The sequence below is a fragment of the Tamandua tetradactyla genome, chromosome 18, assembly GCF_023851605.1.
Source record: "Tamandua tetradactyla isolate mTamTet1 chromosome 18, mTamTet1.pri, whole genome shotgun sequence".
Lineage (NCBI taxonomy): Eukaryota > Metazoa > Chordata > Mammalia > Pilosa > Myrmecophagidae > Tamandua > Tamandua tetradactyla.
The window spans coordinates 9,644,713-9,665,380 of record NC_135344.1 but is presented as its reverse complement, the minus strand read 5'-3'; the positions used below and the strand labels follow the sequence as shown (position 1 = coordinate 9,665,380).

At 38.9% G+C, this 20,668-nt stretch overlaps 1 protein-coding gene across 2 annotated transcripts in view; it reads right to left on the bottom strand.

The window, feature by feature from the left end:
* The window catches only part of NETO1 (neuropilin and tolloid like 1), a 165,124-nt gene that overhangs the window by 4,260 nt on the left and 140,196 nt on the right, over window positions 1-20,668 (bottom strand). For both annotated transcript variants that reach the window (XM_077135249.1, XM_077135250.1), the window contains one exon: window positions 856-969. In XM_077135249.1, the coding sequence (XP_076991364.1) occupies window positions 856-969 (114 nt within the window). The remainder of the gene's footprint in view (window positions 1-855; window positions 970-20,668) is intronic.

The following is a 20,668-nucleotide window of genomic DNA, read 5'->3' as shown; positions in this document are numbered from 1 at the left end:
GTTCTCTCTCTTTGTGCTTTGTTGCTTAAATTGTTTTAAAAGGAAAACAACACAAATGGGGAAATGTTTCCAACTTGCATTTCACTTTGGTGGATTTGTTTCATTTTCTGAGGCTGGTTTTCTATCTATGTCCAGTGTCCAGCATAGCTCGATTTCTGCCTTGACCCCCCAGTGGTTTTGCCCTCTGGAGGGTCACCAGGCACCTGAATTCACATTGTCTTGTCTCCCCGCAAGTATGTAAGTGCAAATCCACTTCAGGTGAACAAAGCAGATTGTGACCACTGATATCAGTGCGGCACTGGAATTCTTCACAAAATACCCAATTTGCCATCCATTTCAAAGTGGTTCATTGGATACAAACTGGCCATTGTTTCTACCCCACCATCAAGGAGCTGACATGGGACTGCCTTTCAGACCGCCTGTTTGTGGGCACGCTTCTCTACTTCGATTCACAGAAGCGTTGAGTAGCTCAGATTGGACTTGAAGCATGAAAGACGTCTTTGCCTGGGTCCCTTCCTTTGGAAATTAGTACTGGATCTTAATTAAAGAGTATACCTGGCATTTCCAACTGAACTAGTACAGGCAGCATTCCTGATCCAGCCATGAAGCCCTGTCTACAGAAACAAACCTTTGTGTCTAGACCAGACAATGGAATGAATGAAGAAACCTCTGGAAACTGTATGGATAAAGTCAAAGAAAAATACTTACCATCCAATTGTAAAACGTACACAGAGCTCGTAAAAGCCAGTGAATAGTCTATTTCCAAAATTTTGGGGTGCAAATATATACTGGAATAAACTTCCATCCCATGCTACAGGCAGGGAAATTTTGCAAATGTCAAGGACTAATCATTACCTTTACAATGATTTTCATCCCAAGGGTATACACAGTTCTGGAGTCCATTGCAGACCAATGTATTATTAATACACATGTTACTATGGCAGAAGAAGGTATTGCCTTCACAGGGAGCTGAAAACAAGAGGAATAAGAAAAAGGGAAAAAATATATAAGCAAAGTTCAGTAGTGAATCACTCACATTTCAAATCTAAAAAAATAAAAGATCAGAATGATAATTTGCTATTAAATTGAGATAAATGATCTGACATGAGATTCTTAGTGGTATTCAGTAGTGGTAATTATTTCTTGTGTAAGTATTGGAGTTGAAATTCCTCAGCAGATGCTCAGTTTAAAAACTGGCACAGGGTATTTTTCATCATTAAAATGAAGTCCATTATCCATGCAGGGTTTGTCTTTTTACTAATGCATTCATTTAGCAAATCCTTAAGTTATGCTTTGCCTTGCAATTCTGTATGTATAAATTTAGTATTCCTGTGCATAAATGCTTAGTTGAAATATTGAAATATTTTTTGAATGTGCTTACTAGGTACTAATGAAAAAAGTATATATTAAACCAAACCCTATTATACCATTTAAGCATAGGAAAAATGATGTCATAGAAATTCAGGACCAGGGTAGAATTCATCCTGAATAACATAAGAAAAAGTCCATATTATATTTATCAACATTTAACATATATATGGTGATGAAATTAGCCTACTTTACACCCATTTCATATATTCTTGTGATCTGAGGTATAATGATCCATGTCTACAAATTACACTGCATATTAAGATACATTTAGGTAAAATAAGGACCCAAGAAGGATAAAAGATAACTAGGAGAAAAAGTGAGATGGTAAATATAGCAAGGTAAAATGTTAGATGGTGTAAATATTAGGAAAAATACATTTCATTAGGGTAATAGGATATTTAAACTAATAAGTATCTAGAGTAATTTTGCATTATGCATTATAGTTTAAAGAGAGAGTTTTCAGGTTACCTTTTGCTTTTACCTTGGCACGTATCTTATAAAATAGAATTTTAGTGTTTTTTCTTTCAATAATAGTTGTCACCCTTTTAAGAATAGGCATTCTAGAAAATTTACAAACAAAATGCATAATTTGTAGTGGTTAGTGTCATTCAGTAAGGTTTTAATAATGACCAATACTATCTAAGCAAGACAATCATATTACAATGGATTTTCTGCTTCAAAACCAGGTGCTGCCGATGTTCTAGAAAGTTACTGTCTTTGATGTATTTGCTATATTAATAAAAATTGCCAGGAAATACATTGCATAGGGTGGCTTAGTATGTTTATAACATTCCTCGGGGCTCCCTAAACAGAATCCCTCAAACACTCCAATCCTGATAACCGAAACAAACTTACAACTCAGACAAGCCTGAGTGGCCCCTCCCGGCCCACCGTGCCGGGCCACCTCCCTCCCCTCAACCAGAGTGCCCGCTGCAGTCTGACTTCAGACTCCTGGTCCACGAACAAAATACATGTAGTAGTTATTTAAAGAAAAAAAAAGTCATAAAGAGCACAAGTTATGGGATAATATTTTTGAAAATAAAAATAACATTCTTAATGCTCTATTGAGCTAGTGATTTGTTAAACACCCTATACAATTTTATAATGTCAAATTTAATGATCTGATGTATTACTGCAAAAATCTGCTTTTTAGTGAGTAACTAAATTTGAATTTCTATAGCTAGTTCTAATGGCTTTTCAGAACTGATATGGTCTGTTAAGCAAATTATGAATGTCATCAAAATGTGTACACAAAGCAAAAGGTTTTCAGCTAATAGATTAGAATGGATGCAAAGTGCTTTAATAAAAATGTAAAATCCCTTAATTGCCTGATGAATTGCACTTGTTTTGAAAGTACAGTTACAGATCAAGTAAAGTACTTCTTTAAAAGAGTATAAATAATTATTGAACTTCCATAATGAGTCAAAAATCACTATGATTAATATTAAACAATGGGTTAAATTAAAATTTTAATATGCGAATATGGAAATTTTTAAAAAAGCATTACATTCTGTAAATGAGTAAAGTACATCAGTATGCCGATAAAAGCACTGGGATTTGGATTCCAAGCACTCAGAATATTATGATTTTTTTTCTGTTCCTGTTGCCTAGTAGTTGTGAAAATGTCTTGCGCACTATAAATCAATGTACCACTATCAGTCATTACCTGTGGTTTGACTGAGAATGCAGTGGGTACTCCAAGGATGTCCATTAATCATATGTGATTAATTACAATTAAAAACACAAACAAGCAAACCCTGATATGGCTAAGAAACAAATCTGTAACATCTTCTACTCCTTGGGCAAAGGAAGTTTTGTTTTATAGACCCTGGAAATGAATTGAAATGGGTTCTGAATTTTCTTGATACTGCATGCCTGAATATTTCCCATGCCAATTCAAATATGGAATGGTTCGTGAAAGATTCTAATTTCTGTCTCCTGCTTAAGAACTAAAATGGTAACTTCCTGCCCACCAACCTAAGACTACGTTCTCACTGCCTTCTCTCAAGGATTCTCCAGGATCTGCTTCCTCCTGAAAACTTTTTTTCACTGTTCCAACCCACTGCTGACCCCTGTTGCTCAGCACTCACTTACATTTCCTTTTGGAACACCCATTGTCCTCCACCCTCCCGATCCAAATGAGATCAGCACAGTATCATCTATACAATTTTAAAATATTCTTCCAATGATTTTTAAGGCATCCGACACTTAATGCATGTTTACTATCTTTCCCCACCAGTTCTTTGAGGCTAGGGGACATGCCTTTTTAAAATCTGTAATCTCTGGCATGGCTTAGCATTTTCTAGGCTTGTAGTACGTACTCAACAGATATTTTAATTGATCAGTATTCTTAGCAAAGGTTAACTCCAACCAGACTGCATATCTAGGTGTTCCAGGGAGCAGAACATTTGACTAGTGTGTTTTTGGTGGAGAAGAATTAGCCTTCAAGGCCACGGTCTTCAAATGCAATGTGCACCGTGATAGTCTCAGAACTAAATTTCTGCAAAATCTCTGTGGCTTTTACTATTTCTGAGGAAAGACATACTCTGCCAACTGACAAGGACTTACTGTACTTAGAGAAAACTCAATATACATTATTAAGAGCTATTGCCTTTTTTTAAGAACCAGCCCTTTTGTTTCCCAAAGTTATCTAGAAATTAATCAAAGTTAAAATTTATGTATAATAAAGTAGTAGCTAAGAAAACAATACTTAAAATCTAGAGTCCCGCAGAGAGGCAGAGTTGTGATCAGAAAAATATATACATTATTTTTAGAAATACGCTCTCTGTTTCTATCAGAATAACAAATGCAGTTTCATATTAATGTTTAAAACTATTTGCCACTGCTTTTTGGCAATGCCTTTGGATGGGCACAATGACCCAACAATTGCAAATTCACTGCACTGGAAGGGTTTATAGTCCATTGTCTTTTTATTGCCTGATCCAGTGCCAAGTGTTTCTCAAAAACAAAAAACAAAAAACATACACACAAACACACACACACAGAGATGGAAAGAAGTTATTTTTTTTAAATTGCAGTGGAATAGGCTAGTCAGCCAAAAGATGATTTATGTGTAAGCCTATCATGGCTCTGGGTTGAAACCACTCATATAATATAGAAAATGGATATTATAACGCAGCCAAAAGACACACAAGGAGGCTGTGCTCACTTTGCCTCTTCCCTCGGGCACTGACACCTGCACATCTGTGTCAAGTGCATTTGCGTGGCAGTGCCACACACCGGACATTAAAAGGACATTCAGAGGGACTCCTTCCAGATGCTTCAGCCAGTGCTGCAGTGCCATGAACATGCTGCAGAGGCAGAGCTGGCTGGGGCTGAAAGGGGGACCATTCCTAAGGCAGCGCTTCTTCCATGAGCAAAGCAGGAGTGGAGCCAGGGGACTGACCAAGAACAGGGGCCGTGGAGCTGGCCAGCAGCTCTTCAAACCCCAGTTCTGCCTCTTTTAAGCAGTTTTGCTCTTGAGCTGGTTAATTCAATTACCATATCTACAGAATGGGCATTAAAGAACATTTACCTAAGTGATTTAATTACATATATGAAGGCTAACACTATGGGCTCAATTATAAGCTGTTATTTTGAAAAAGCGTTACACAGCAGCTATTTAGTCAAAATTTCTGGCTTTAAAACCTGGTTTCACCACCATTGAGCTGGGGACCCGGTTTCAGTTCACACCCACAAAATGGGGATAACCCTAACCACCACATAAAGTTATTTTGAGAATTACATGTAATAAAGCTTTAGAAACTGTAACACAGATAGTTTCATATGGGGCATGCTCATAAATATTAGCTGTTTTTGAAGTACCATGATATTACAAAAAAATCCCTGCAATATGAAGGAGATATGATACAATAAATACTTAATATTCAATTTCCTAATTTGTAAAGTAATCATACACAGCTCACAGATCTTTTGTTAACATTAAATGAGACTGCAATTTAAAAGAATGGAGCATAGCATTTTATACATAATAGTGTGCAATAAATGCTTTTTTAAAAAAATGAGAACTAGAAACAGAAATGTTGACTCTTTTATGAAACAAAGAAGCAAATTGTGTTCCTTTAGCTAGTACAAAATTGTCAGAACAAATTAACAATAATAATAATATAATTTGAAATGAATTTGAATACATAGATCTATGAATTACTACATCTAGGGATATAATTTAAACATTTACCAACCTCCTGGGAACCAGGTGATGAGGATGATGGCTGGCAATTGGCCATGCTTAGGCAGGCGACCAGGGGGACCAGGCCCACACCACAGTGTCCCAGGTTCAAATCCAGCCTCTCCAAGAAACTGGGAAAGAACCCAATGTATAAAGAAAGGTCTTGTCTCAAAAAAGTGGATGTGGGAGTGTGTATCTGTTTAATGCTCTTTCCAACATATCTTCTTCCAAGCGCTTATTCAATATTTGAATAGTCACAACTATTTGACAATTCTTCAATCCTAAGTGTGACATTGACAACCCCTTCTATGATTCATAAAATGGCATGAAATTAATTCTTCTATTACACCAAATAGTACCACAATAGGTAATACAACTAATTAACATTACAACCTGCAGCTATTAAGCTTTATATCCTCTTGCTCTCCTGAAATTTACTGCATGAATTTAGAGAGAGATCTGAACCCGAAAACCAAGTTAGTAGTACACTGAAGACTTCTAGCTCCAAGCTCTCTGACTCCACATTCCTACACCGATTACATGTACCCAAGACAAAACTAAGTTTATACCTATTAAACTTATTTATAGCCAAGGGTATAAAAACATAACCATCCAGGATTGAATCACGTCCCCCGCAAATGACATGTTCGAGTCCTGTCCCGGTCCCGAGGGTGTGACCCATTGGTCAATGAGGTCTTTGAAGTCGCTGTCAGTTAACGTGAGACCAAGGTGACTGTGAGTGAACCTTAATCAGCAATGCCTGGAGTCCTTATAAGGAGATGACCGAGAGGAGGAGACAGAGAGAGAGAGGTCACCTTGTGACGGACACAGAGATCGAGCTCCGGACTGTGGCAAGGTGCCACCAAAGCACCGCAGGTTCGGAGAAAGCGTGGCCCACCAACACCCAGATGTTGGACTCGCAGCCTCCAAAGCCGTGAGACAGTAAATTCCTGTTGCTTAAGCCCTAGTGTGGTATTTGTCACAACAGCCCTAGAAAATTAAGGCACCACAATTCTAAGATACATCTAAGACTGTTCTGATACTAAGCCTCCTCCTGGCTAAGGCATTTTTATTCTTAGAGCATATATTCCTTTGCTACAGTCGAAGCCCGTGTAAAATACCATCCAAAGTTCAATTCTAAAAGAGAAGCAGAAAATAGAGTTTCTGCATTAAATAGATTTTGATGATGCAGGTTTTAAGATGTGTTTACACTACTTACTAGAAGGGAAGGTTCAGCTGTATAAAAGAGTTGTGATATTTCTCTTTTATCAGACTACAAGATCTTCGAGACAGTCGATGCTTTGGGCACCAAATTGTAACGAGAGATATTCAAGTCCATTCTTGCGAAGCCAAGAAAAGCTATGTGTGGGGCTTGGCTTTTAGGCTCCAAGGTAAAGTCCAGGAGTGTTTATCCAAAGTTCTCACTGATGCGACAGAATGAAGGCTAGGGTGAAAGTGATGCCAGTGTCCCCCAAGTGTGGCAACACAGCTTTCAGAACATATGTAGAAACAGATTTCAAGACTGTTCACAGGTAGTTTAATTCCAGTTAAAAAAAAATCCAGTTAAAATGTCTTCAGTGAATATTTATGCAAATATTCATCACAAATACTTGGAAATTCAAAATTTCGTGCAACATTTGCTGTGCAGAAGAGAGTTTTGTGGACCATAACAACTGAGACATACAGTGTACTGCTGAATTTCAGTCTTTCAGGGTTCTGAGAAGTCTTGAGATAAAGATACCTGCTTAAATTTGTTTAATCCAAATACTTTCAAATTTATTTATTTATTACATTATAAATAAAACAAATCAAAACCAAACTTTAGGAACTGTTTTTATGGAAATATAGGTGAGTATGGGATATCAGTAAAAAAGATGACATGAAATGTTTAATTTATCAAAACTCATACCCTAGAATTCCATAAACCTAAATGGAAGCAATGGATAGCTCTAAGATTTCAAGTTACAGGGCAGGCCACGGTGGCTCAGCATGCAAGAATGCTTGCCTACCATGCCAGAGGACCTGGGTTTGATTCCCGGTGCCTGTCCATGTTAAAAAAAAAAAAACAAGTTACATGTAGCTTTTATGGAGAAATTCTCCACATCCACATATACATATAAATAAACATATACCAATAGCACATATACTTTTATAATTGGGGAAAAACCAACTTATAATGGGAAAAAGTATTAATCCAAAAGTCACTTTTGAATTTCAGATTTTTGAATCAGTAAAATAAAAGTTTTGAAATGACACCTGCACAGCACTGTATTTTAAACTGTTGATGAACTTAAAAAGTACTGCACTGAGTACTTTCACCGCCTTCTTTGGAATGCTTTTTTGAAACCGTCATAGATTCGCACTGCGGCCACCAGGGGGCGGCGGCCACCAGGCTTCCGCGAAAGCAGCGGCCCGGGAGCGACTGCAGCCGGACGAACCGCAGCGCTGCGCAAGCCCACGGGGGCTCGAAAGAAACGCGCGCGTTGCAGCGGGGGGCAAATGCATGCTGAGCATGTCGGCATTAGCTAAGGCAGGAGAAAAGAAAGAACAGCGTCTCCAATTCTCAAAATAAAGCAGGGTTTTTTGTTGCTGTTGTTGTTCCTTAATGGAGAACTGAAAAACTCATTTTATAATGTCAAAGATTTCCTCTTCCATTCGTTCTAGGTGTCTGCAGCGGCCTGATACTTGCTGCTTTGAGTCTGCGAGTAAAAACTCCTAAATTTACAACTGCTATCTTAATGCTTCAGCTACTAAAACTTGTCATTCTAAATATTAGGCCTAAATTCTTGACTTATTTTGGAAATGAAGAGATCCCCTGAACACACTCTACAAAAGATATTAAGACAAAATGAAAATGGAAACTGGAAGATTTCTCTCTGAAACACTGAGATGTCAAACACCAGCGCTTTGTGCTTAATAATTATCATAGGTAGCCTGGTTCAAAGTCGAGGAAATTTGGAAACAGGAGTGATGTTTGATAATACCCTCCTTCCAAAAAAATTACATTGTCTAACCAAGTGCCAGGGCTCGGCGTCAGGTGCCGTCTCCGCCCCCACTCCCGCCGGCCTCCTGTGTGGCTTCTCTTAAATTCTCTTCTTTCAGCTTCAGGTCCTCAAAAACCCGCCCCTCTCTGCTGTCCTGTGTGTACGCAGCGACTTGCATGTACACACACATACTCACACATACACTCTGTCACACTCACAAACTCTCACACTCACGCATGACACACACATAGCGACACGCATCCACACTCACATACCCACTCACACTCAGACCCTCATGCTCTATTATACACACACAAACTCACACAGTGATACATGCACTTACACCCACACACCCACTCACACACAAACACACCCTTCATACTCATATCTTTGGGTCTTCTACGTTTACTTTTTAAATTTTTTATTTCCCCAACCTTTAATGTGAATGGAAATGCTACAGAAACAGGTGGAAAGCAGCAAGAAAGCAGAGGTCTTGACGTATATTTCCATGTCGGTGCTTTACTTCTTGAATTCAAATTTTAGCAACCTTGAAGATACAGATTTATTAAAATGTTCTGCTGTCAAGATGCTCTAGACTCTATAACAGAGTTTTTTCGCTGAGAGATGGGAAAAAAAACTCAAAATTATTTAAAATATGCCAAAATGATCCACAACACATATGTAGGCAATGAATTCATACTGAATAGCAATTTTTGAAAACTTGGTTATTCTATTCAATAATAATTTTTATAAATTCAGCAGACGCAAATGTCTTTTTTCTCTCCTGCCTTCCCAGGCCACTTCGGGGGTGTCCCTGACCCCTGAGCCCAGCCCCCCAGGCTGTGGTCCCTTCTCCTCTCTACCCGCCCTCTTTCCTGGGGCAGCTCAGCCAACCTCAGGGCTTCTCCTTTTCTGCTGACCTGAGTGCAGTTTTCCGCTTCCAACTCGGACTCTGAGCCCCCAACTACCCCCCCCCCCCCCCACCATGCTGCATGTCCTCTCTCTCGGACATCTCCTCTCAGGAAGCCTGAGTAACCTTCCAATGCAGTGTGGGGAACGGGCTTGGCACAGGGGTTGACTTTCACTCCCCCGCTGTCCCCTCTTGACCTCTGCCCTCTCCCGCTCCTCCCTGAACCCAGGAGGGCACCCCCATGCCCCAGCAGCTCAGCCTACAGGGGCTCCGGACGCTCTGGATTCCTTTCTCTCCCAGACACCCGAGGTCCTTGTAGGTTTTGGTGGCGCCCACCTCACCTCCACTCCCTCCCCACCCTCCCCACGGCTGCCACTGAGCCCCCGCTGTCCCCCGGGGACTGCCTCCTTCCTGCCCCCCAAGACAGCACAACCTCAGCAACCTCAGCCACCCTGCACGTTTTAAACCTGACCCCTTTCACCGCTGCTTAAAACTCCCCAAAACCTTTCCAATAAAATTAGACTATATCCCACCCTCCCAGTGCCCCTCGCCCACAGGAGGCACCTCAAAGCCTTCTTTCTGCTCACCCCAAACCTGAACCCAGTACGGCCTCAACACACCCCAACCTCATCCTTGCCCACGCATCACTCCTTTTATTTTCGAGCTCATCTTCTTTACTTGTGGTCCTGAGCTGTCTGCCTCTCTCATCAGAATGTGAGACAGAATCTTTCTTGCTCACTGCTGTTTTGATGGTTCAAAACACTTGCCATTTTGTAAGTGCTCAATAAATATTTGTTGACTGATAAGATAGAATAATAAGAAAGTTTCTTAAGTGCCTTTATCTTGCTAAATTCTCACAATGATTTTAATGTGTCTAAGGAATAACAGCACTTTTCTTAATGAACTTGAAGGAATAAAACAATGAAAACGTCAGAAATATCAATTCTCAGGAGGCATCTGAGTGTGGACTCACACAAGCTTTAAAACCTGGATTCAAGAGAGTATAGCTTGTTGCTGAAACTTATTTGTAATCAAGGAATTCTAATTACATGAGAAGCAATTGTGAAACAAATTATAAAATATATTTGGCCATCAGAATCACTCCCCGAACCATTTTTCTTTTTACAAAATGAGAGGAAACAGTTGCCCCTGTCACTGTGCCTTAAACTGAAAATGGCTACGCAATTAGAGGAAATGACATTTTATTTGGAAAAATACTGACCAGATTTGAGGTCACAAACAGATTCATGCATTTTCTTCTTCTCCTTTATCATCTTCTTGTAGTTTTTAGAAAATCAATATCAGCTTCCAAAACTCTCTGTTTCAATGCATTGAGATCATCATTAAATTATCCAGTATGTTGAGTAAGATACATCATGATCTCCTTTTTTAATACAAGAAATTCTGTTCACAAATTGTAGTTCGCTCTAGCTCACACTTATTAGATTTTCTCCCAATCTTTCTGCTAAAATGCCATACTTTTACTCTTCCAGAAGACATCAGGCTAAGTAAGAGAGTCATCTTCACATGAACATTATATTCCTCAGCTAGAGACTGTTTTTTTTTTTTTTTTTTATGTACATAGGGTGTGACTCACATCGTGGTTTATCCATTCTTTCCGGATTCCAGTATATTTGTACCCATTTTTATACTGTCACTGTGTTTGCTTTGGCCCTCCCACACAGAGGCTTTGTTCATCATATGCGCTCAGGTCAGTTTTGGGGCCTGCCCTCTGATAATTATTATTATTATATTTTTATTATAGATTATGATATTATTAGTATGAGTGTTATCAGAGTTTGTTCCATGGCTGCTGCGTCCATGTCTGTGACTGATAGTTACAGGCACGTGGCTCTTGGAATGGGACTCTCTTTAATGATATTATTAAATTTGCCAAGTCCGAAAAGAGGACAAGCATAGATGGAGCACCGCGACATCAGCCTTGTGATTCTGCTAGCTCAAATGCTGACGGTTCAGAATAATAACTTTATGTCTCCATTTAACAAACGTGTCCCGTCTATTTAGTGACAGACCCAAACTAAGATAGCACTACAGGCAGAACCAGTGAGATCAACATTATCCTGAGAACCTACCAAGAATGGCAAGGAATTTGCTATCCTTATTCTAATCCACCTGAACACAGGCAGACCCACAGTTTACTACAGACAGCTCAAACCCAAAAAGTTCCATAAAAATTCTGCAACATTTTACATGCAATTCAATGAGAAAACATAGAGACAAAAAATATTTACACTAAGTCAACTGTTTCAGTCTAAAAAACACTTGAGGAATTTAAGTATTTAAACTCAATATGCAATATTAAATATTCAATATGTAACACCCAAAATTTAAATTGACTTTAAATTCCATCTATTCCACTCAAGAACAGAACTATATGCATAAAAGTTTTTCAGTGATTTGAGTTTAGTGACCAAGTTGATACTAAAACTCTAACAGAAATCAACCTCATATAATAATGCTTTGACAACTGTTTTCTTTATTGTACAATTGGATTCAACCCAATTTTTTCTTAAAAAAGAGACAAAGACAGAAGGAAAAGGAGAGGGAGATTAAGAAGGAAGGAAGGAAAGAATGAAGAGAGGGAAGGACGGAAAGGAAAACATAGTCCTCGACAGATTGTACAACTTCATATCATTTCCTTCGTTTAGCAGCTTCATTATATTTTAAAGTAAGAAACCGCTTTGTTACAGACACACGTGTTGAAAACTTGCAGCTGTCATGTGATGCTTCGCAGGGACTTGATGCTTATAGATAACTGCGTGAAAGAATCTACGGACTTACGCTCGGACGCATTTTGTTATCCTGTTTCAGATTAACAGCAAAACATATTTTCCAAGGGACTTATTTCTGACTTAATTACCTAAAAGTGTTCCAAACATGCATAACATGCACATGCTAGCCAAATATATACACATATAGAATACATATTGCATATACATAAATGCAAATGTGCACTATATTGAGAAAGTGGGCTTAAGCTTTTCAAAACTCACCAACTCCTAATGGTGAGTCACTGGGATCTATGGCAGGAAGACGGCTATTTTCATTTCATTCTGTGTTATAACTGGTGACAGAGCTCCTTCTAGTACGTAAAATTCTCTTTCCTTAGTGAAATACAAAGTGAGTATTCTAACTTTTGATCTTAGCATTCATTAAACTTTTAAATGCTTTTGGTCTTGCTTGTTCTGGAGGGAAAGTTAAATATTGCTTGAAAAATTAAATAAGATTTTTTTTTGCCTCCTTCCTTTCTTTGATTCTTTAAAATAATGAAGTCTAAAATTGTTTTATTATGTTAATTTATTTTTCTATTCTGATCATACATGAGGCCATCTCTCTTTCAAATCTGAATGGAATTAGAACGGATCAGAGTGAGTTGATTTTTTTTTTTTTACATGGGCAGGCACTGGGAATCGAACCTGGGTCCTTGGGCATGGCAGGCAAGCACTCTTACCTGCTGAGCCACCGTGGCCTGCCCGTGAGTTGATTTTTATCATAATTTTTGGTGTATCTTTTGGTGTATATTCAACCCAGTACACTCAACTCAGTGCCTTTCTACATTAATAATAAAATCACAATCTACAAGGTGTTTTTTCTCTTTTAGGATTCATCAGAGGTACATGGACTGAGATAACATGACTGTTTTGTATGTATTATAAAATAAGGAATTTCAATAACCGGACAGATGCTAATTCTGTAAACAAGAGGCAGCTGGTAGGTCATAGCGTGTTCCTGAACAGGAATAGATAATAAAATTAAACAGTGAAATGATAATCAATCACTGTGGCAGTAAAGCAAAAATCCAACTAATATGGAAAAGAAAAATGCTGGGGAAATGAAACACTGTAAGGAGAGCATTAGCCTTCTTAGGAGAAAATATTTCAGTAAGTAATTCACTAAAGTAGATGGGGAAATGTGTGGTAGAAGCGCGGAGCAAAGTACTAGAAATAAATGAACATTTTCTGAAAGTGAGTCACACACGTGAATTGAATTTAAATGTGTGTGGTGACACCTTAGGAGGAACAAACATTTTATTCATCTGGGTGCCAGCAGTGCCAGGCACAGAATGAATGAAGGATCAAAATGAGAAGCTACCTGGTGATTAGGTTAATAAACAGCAGCTGTTACTCAACTTTCAGGGTCAAGTTATATTGGAGTGATTCTTTAAAATTGTGCTCATAATTCTATTTTGTTGCATCTCCAGAACTACTAAAAACAGTTACTCAACTTTCAGGGTCAAGTTGTATTGGAGTGATTCTTCAAAATTTTGCTTATAATTCTATTTTGTTGCATCTCCAGCACTACTAAATTTAGGACTGATAACAATAATATATTAAGATGGACATGAAGTCACCCATTGCGTTAAAAAAAACACTCACTGCAATAGGAACGTGTATTTGTTTCTTATGGTGCTGAGTAAATTTACCACAAAGTTAGTCACTTAAAACAACACGCATTTGTTATCTCACAGTTCTGTAGTTCAGAAGGCAGGTTAGGACTCAGCTGATTGTGCTCTCAGGATCTCAAAAGACTGAAATCAAGGAGGAAGCCAGGGCAGGGGTCTCATCTGCAGCACGGAATCCTCCTCCAAGCCCATTCAGATTGTCGGAGGAATTCAATCCTTTTGGGTCCCCACTGTCTTGCCGGCTGTCACCTGGGGGAGAATCTCACCTTCCCAAGGCCACCAGCCATTCTGCCACATGGCCTTCTCTCTAACATGGCCACATGCTCCTTTACAGCCAGCAGGCATACCTGCTGCAGCGTAGAATCTCTCTGCCATCCTTCATTAGACCTTCTTCTGGAAGCTTCATCTGATGAAGTCAAACCCACCCAGGTGAACCTCTCTTTTGAATAACTCGGAGCCAACTTATGAGGGGCCTTAGTTGTATCTGCAAAATCCCTTTTCCACACTGTGTCACAGAATCTTCAAGGGCTAGGCCATCACATTTACAGTTTCTTCCTGCACTCAAGGGGAGGTATTTATATCAAGGTATATACCCGGGGACAGAAATATTGAGGTCATCTCAGAACTCTGTGAATCACAGCCCACCTGCTCACCCCCAATGCTTCAAGTCCCTTTAAAATACAAAATGCATTTAAGGTTCCCAAGAGTACCATCTCATTACAGCATCAAAGTCCAAATCTCACCATCTAAATCATTTAAATCTGGTACAGATGAGGCTCTTGGGTATAACCCTTCAAGTACAGTCCCTGAGGTATGAATCCTTTCCAGGTGGACTCATGAAACTGAAGAGACAAGTTATCTTCCCCCAACATTTCCAGCATAGATGGTGAGAAAGTCATAGGATAATAGTTAACAGACATTCCAGTTCCAAAAAAAGGAGAATGGAAAATTTCAAAAAGGTGTGTCGGTGCCCATACTAGCTTTGAAAACTAGGATCATAAATGCTCAGTTTTTCTTGATCAAATTTCAAGGTCAGGGAATAACCCTCTATGGCTTTCGACTCTGCCCTTGGGATTCGTGGTTCTCTCCTGGCATTGACCTTCCTTTTCCATAAAAGGTGGCACATGTTTGCACGTGAGTAGTTTTATCTGATTGCTTGCTGCCTTTAAAATGTGGGGGCTCTGATGGCCTCTTTTCAATTTGCACTTTCTCTGTCCATTTCTGTCCAAGCTGGCAGTTTACTCCTGAAATCATTTTCTAAGGAATCTCGTGGGCCTTACTTAGATGCCATGGGTTCTGCCGCACAGGAAAAGTCCACCTGGAAACATCTTTTGGAGAGAATCGTGTCTCTCTCTCCTTGGCTTCTGCTGAAACGGAGTCAGTGACCCAACTCCTGAAGGCCTTCTAATTTGATGTAGATTGAGATGTGCAAGGCACAATCTCTTAAAACAGTCTTTTTGTCCTGAATATTCTGCCTTGTTTATGTTTCTGAAGCTTGCAAAAGAGGTTGCACAGTCACACACTCAGTCTTTCTGCCTTGTGATGCATTAAGCAGTCTTCTAACATCTTTTGACATCTGGGGAGGCTGAGGATTTTCAAAATCATCCAGTTCTAATTTCTTTCTATTCAACAGTTTTCCCCTCATTTGATCTCTCTCCTCTCACAGTTTACTCTAAGCAGCAAGGAAAAACCAGGCCAGACCTTCAGCACTTTCCTCAGTAATCTACTTAAGTATTCTCCTTTCACTTATGAGTCCTGCTTGGCACACATTTGCACGATGCAAATTTTAATGCGATTTTAATGAGATATATCTACATACCACCTAATCATCCAAAATGTACAATCAGTGGTTCACAGTATCATCATATAGTTTCACATTCATCTCACAACTGATTTTCATTACTCCACAAAAAATAAAAATAAGAATAAAGCAAAAAAGAACACGCCAACGTCCCATACTCCCTATCCCCTTAGTATGTATTTATGTTCATACACTGGATAAAGGGGGTGCCAGTCACAAAGTTTTCACAATTACAGGGTCACACCATAAAAGCTGTACAGTTACACAGTCATCTTCAAGAATCAAGGCTACTGGATTACAGTTCAATGGTTTCAGGAGTTTCCCTCTAGCTATTCTCATACACCAAAAACTGAAAAGGGACACCTATAAAAAGCATAAGAATAACCTCCAGAGTGACCTCGCAACTCTATATGAAATCACTTCATTTCTCTCTTACTCCTTTGGTCAGGAAGGCTTTCTCAATTCCAGGATGCCAGGGCCAGGCTCACCCCAGGAAGTTAGATCCCATATTGCCAGGGACATTTCTACCCATGGGGTCCACATAGTGGGGAGGGTAGTGGGCTCACCTGTGGAGTTGACGTAGAGAGAGAGGCCACACCTCAGCAACAAAAGAGGGTCCAGGCATGACTCTTAGGCCTAATTATAACTAGGCTTAGCTTCTCCTTTGCAGGAATAAATTTCATAAGGGCAAGCCCCAAGATTAAGGACATCGCTTATTGACTGGCAGTCCCCAATGCTTGTGAGAATATCAAGTCTTCCCCAGGTGGGAAGTTTAATATCTCCATATTTTTCCACAGTCCCTCAAGGAGACTTTGCAAATACTTACCTATCTTCTGCCTAGATTACTTTGGGATATATTGGGGCATCACACTAACCTGTAGAGACCAACAAAATTTCACTCCCTGTTCAAGGTTCCATGTAATGATGGTGTTCGAATAAACTAACCATACAAGTTAAATTAGATAGTGTGCTACAGAAAATATAAATGTTGCACCAAATAAACATCTTTTCCTTTATTCTCACCTAGAAGTTGAAGTTTTAAAATACAGTCAACATCATCCTAAAGGGTAACCTTTAGTCTGATTTACATTAGTCCTAACTAGGTCAGCTTCATTCGTATCTTTAAATGAAGTCTGATCTCTTTTTCAGCTTTTTTAACAGTTGCTATATGGGGTAATGCAGACTTGCATAGCTGCAGAGCTCTACCTCTGAGTCTCAGGTGTCACATACATACCTGAAGTCCCTAGAAATGACGTGCTTATACCTTATACAGAAACAGTTCAGCATCTCAGAATTTTTAGAAATAACAGTTACACCTTAGGATTGGATGTGACTGCTGTAAGAGCTTACTGTATAGGAACATTTACAATAAGTCTTCACCTGATAATCTGTGCTCTTGAATTTAATTCTCAGAGTTTGCACACCATAGTTAGTCAATATTAGTGAGGTATTATAATATCTATCTTTTTGTTCCTGGCTTATTTCATGTAACATACTATCCTCAAGATTCATTCACCTAGCTGCCTGTCTCACATTGTCATTCCTTCTTCAGCCACTCAATCCCTCTTCAGCTGCTCAGTATGCCATTGTATGTATACACCACAGAATTGTCCTTCCCTTCATCAGTTGACGTACACTTATGCCACCTCCATCCATTTCAAATCGTGAACACTGCCACCATAAACATCCGTTACACAAGGCAATTTTGCAAAGCTTTCAGCCACCAAAACAAGGATATACCTCCTGCCTGTTTCTAATAATATGTTCCACTTCCTTCTGAGCCCTCACTCGACAAGCACTCCAACTCCAAATTTCTACCGACAACTTCCCAAATTCATGCCAAAAGGCATGAATATACACATTTATGATGCTCAATGAACTCCAAACAGGATAAATCCAAATAGAACCATGCCACAGCATATTATATCAAATTGTTGAATGCCAAAGATAAAGAGAGAATTCTGAAAGCTGCAAGAGAAAAGCAATGTATCACATGCAATGGAGCCTCACTCAGCAAGATTAAGTGCTGATTTCTTATCTGAAACCATGCAGGCAAGAAGGAAGTAGGGTGATATATGTTAAGTAGGAGACTAAAATATTGCCTACCAAGAATTCTATAGTCACAAAACTCTTTCAAAAGTAAGAGAGAGATGAAGGCATTTTCAGATAACGAAAAGCTGAAGGAGCTCATCACCATTAAACCAGCCCTATAAGAAATGCTAAGAATAATTCTGCAGGTTGAAAGGAAAGGACAATGGACACAGATCAAAACCACATGAAGAAATAAAGATTTTTTTGTGAGGGTGACAACATGGGTAAATAAAAATGCCAGTACTCTAATATTTGCTGGCTTATAACTCCACTTTTTACTTCCTACAGAATCTAAAGGGAAAATGCATAAAATGTTATGAGAAATCAGTGGTTTGGGACTCAAAATGTATAAACATGTCATTTGTGCCCAAAACGTTCTTAAATGTTAGGAAATGGAGTGGTGCAGGAACATAGCTGTGTATGCTATTGAAGTTAAATTGGTATCAAAGCGAATGAGATTGTTACTGATTTAGGAGGTTACATTTAAGTCCCACGGTAACTACAAAGAAAATATTGGAGAATATGCAAGCTCATAGAGACAGAAATCAGAGTACAAGTTACCAGCAGTGGTGGGGGTGGTGGGGGTGGGGGGTGGGGGGGTGGGGGTGGCACGGGGGTGGCACGGGAAATGGAGCAGTAACACATAACTGGTGTAGGGTTTCTGTATAGGGAGACCAGGAAGCTTTAATAACCAAAGGCTGTGGGAGTACTACAAATTGTGAATGTGAATAATCCCATAGAATAGTTTGTTTGGGAGTGGTTGAGAAGGAAAAGTTTATATTGTATGTAGGTTCCCGTAAAAAGAAAAAAGAGAGTAACTAAAATGAGAATGACAATTAAATACAATACATGATCCTGGAAGGAATTTAGCAAGGGAGAAGAAAAAGCTCAATGGGAAATTATTGGGACATATGAAAAAATTGAATACAGACTGTAAGTTTTATACCAATGTTAAATTCCTTGAACTTGATAACTGCACTTAAGGTGGGTACATAAGTGAATGTTGATATTCTTAGGAAATGTACACGGCAGCGTTCAGTGTTCAAGGAACACGATGTATACCACCCAGTATTTAGAAAACAAATTTATGGGTAGAAAGGTTGATAGATGAGAGAATGGTATAGCCAATGTGGCAAAATGTTAAAACTGGAAGATCTACGTACAGAAGGTAGGGGTATGCTGGAGTTCAGATGGTTCTTTAACTGTCCGGTGAGTTTGAAAATAGCTCAAATAAAAAGTTAAGAAATTACACTAACTATAGTCACTTTTTTAAAAAAATGGATGATTCTTTTAGAGAATGTCAGGGTCGTCATGATCAACAGTATTTTTTTGTTGTCACTGTAGAACTGCTGTTTAATTACTGAAGGGTTAATAGAATGCTGTTTAACACAGTGTGTGATATTATTCAGAGATATAATTTTTGCTCAGGCATTGGTATTTTCAAATTTTTTATTTCCCAAACTGCTTAATATCTTGGTACAGGAAAATGTATTCATTCAGTTTCTTTTATTCCACTGTGAAGTACTGATTCAGGTAATCAATGAACATGATGCAAGTGGGCACTGCTCTATGACCTAAGGCAATCTTCAACAGAGCCACAAAAATAAAGATGCATATTTTCAATAATCCAGGTAAGAACTATTTGATGTATGGCCTATTTATCTCAAACAGGAGTCCTTTTTCTTTATCTACTGGTATGTCTCCAAGCTGATTCTCCTTGATGTTTGTTGCTTTGTGATCCAGAAAAGCAAATTTGTTATTATGGCAAATAAATTTTACTACTAGTCTTAGAATACACTTAAATGTAAATGTGCTGGTTTCAAATTTGTATGTACCCCGGAGAAGCCATGTTCTTTTAATGCATTTAAGGCAGACCTATTGTTGGGTGGGACATTTTCATTAGGATGTTTCCATGCAGATGTGGCCTCGCCTATTCAATGTGGGTCTTAATCTGCCTCTTGGAGTCCTTTCAGAGATGAAATCCAGAGTTTGCCCCAAAGAAGCTAATTTAGGACCCACAGAGGCTTGGAGACAGTATACATTAGGAGAGATGAAGCAGGAGACATCACCATATGCCCTATCATGTGACAGAGAAACCCCAAAGACGATTGGCTTTTCTTGAGTGAAGATATCCTTTTGTTGATGCCTTCACTTGGATATTTTCATGGCTTTAGGACTGTAAATTTATATAACCTAATAAATTTCCTTTGTAAAAGCCAATCCATTTCTGGTATATCGTAATCCAGCAGCATTAGCAAACCAAAATAGTAAAATAAATCATCTTTCTAAGAGAATAAAAGCCAAAATGAGTACTTAAAATGATTTTTTCTCCTCTTTGGCATTACTCATGCATATACCCTTCTCCTTTGGGTGAACGGTTTAAGAGCAGACTGAGCATTTTAAGTAATTCAAATGCAAAGTACCATGGAGAGTATTAAAACTGCTTAAACCTAATAAAGTAAGAGAGTGCCCCTTTGGTGATAATACTGACTTTTTGTCTTATTCCTAGGTTTCAAATTTGCTCTCTAGGGTAATGCCTGTACACTATTCATCTGAACAAAAACATCTCGGCAGATGCTAGCAGCAGTGTGATGTCATTAAGCAGGGCACTGATCTCTGGCAGAGCAGAGGAAAGGCAGAGGCATAGAGTTAGGGAGTCAGGAGAGGCAGGAATATGACACTTAAGGGAGCAGCTGAGGGTGGAGGCGTTTCTCAAGCCTTAGTTGAAGGTCAACACTTCTCCTTTTCAATGTCCTATGATCTACCCATTACTAATAGCAGTAATTTTCACTGGAAATGCTGGCATTAATGCAGTCTTTATAAAATGCTTCTAATATATATACAAGACCTAAAATTCTGGTGAATTTCATAATAAGAATTTTGGAACCCCCTCAATACC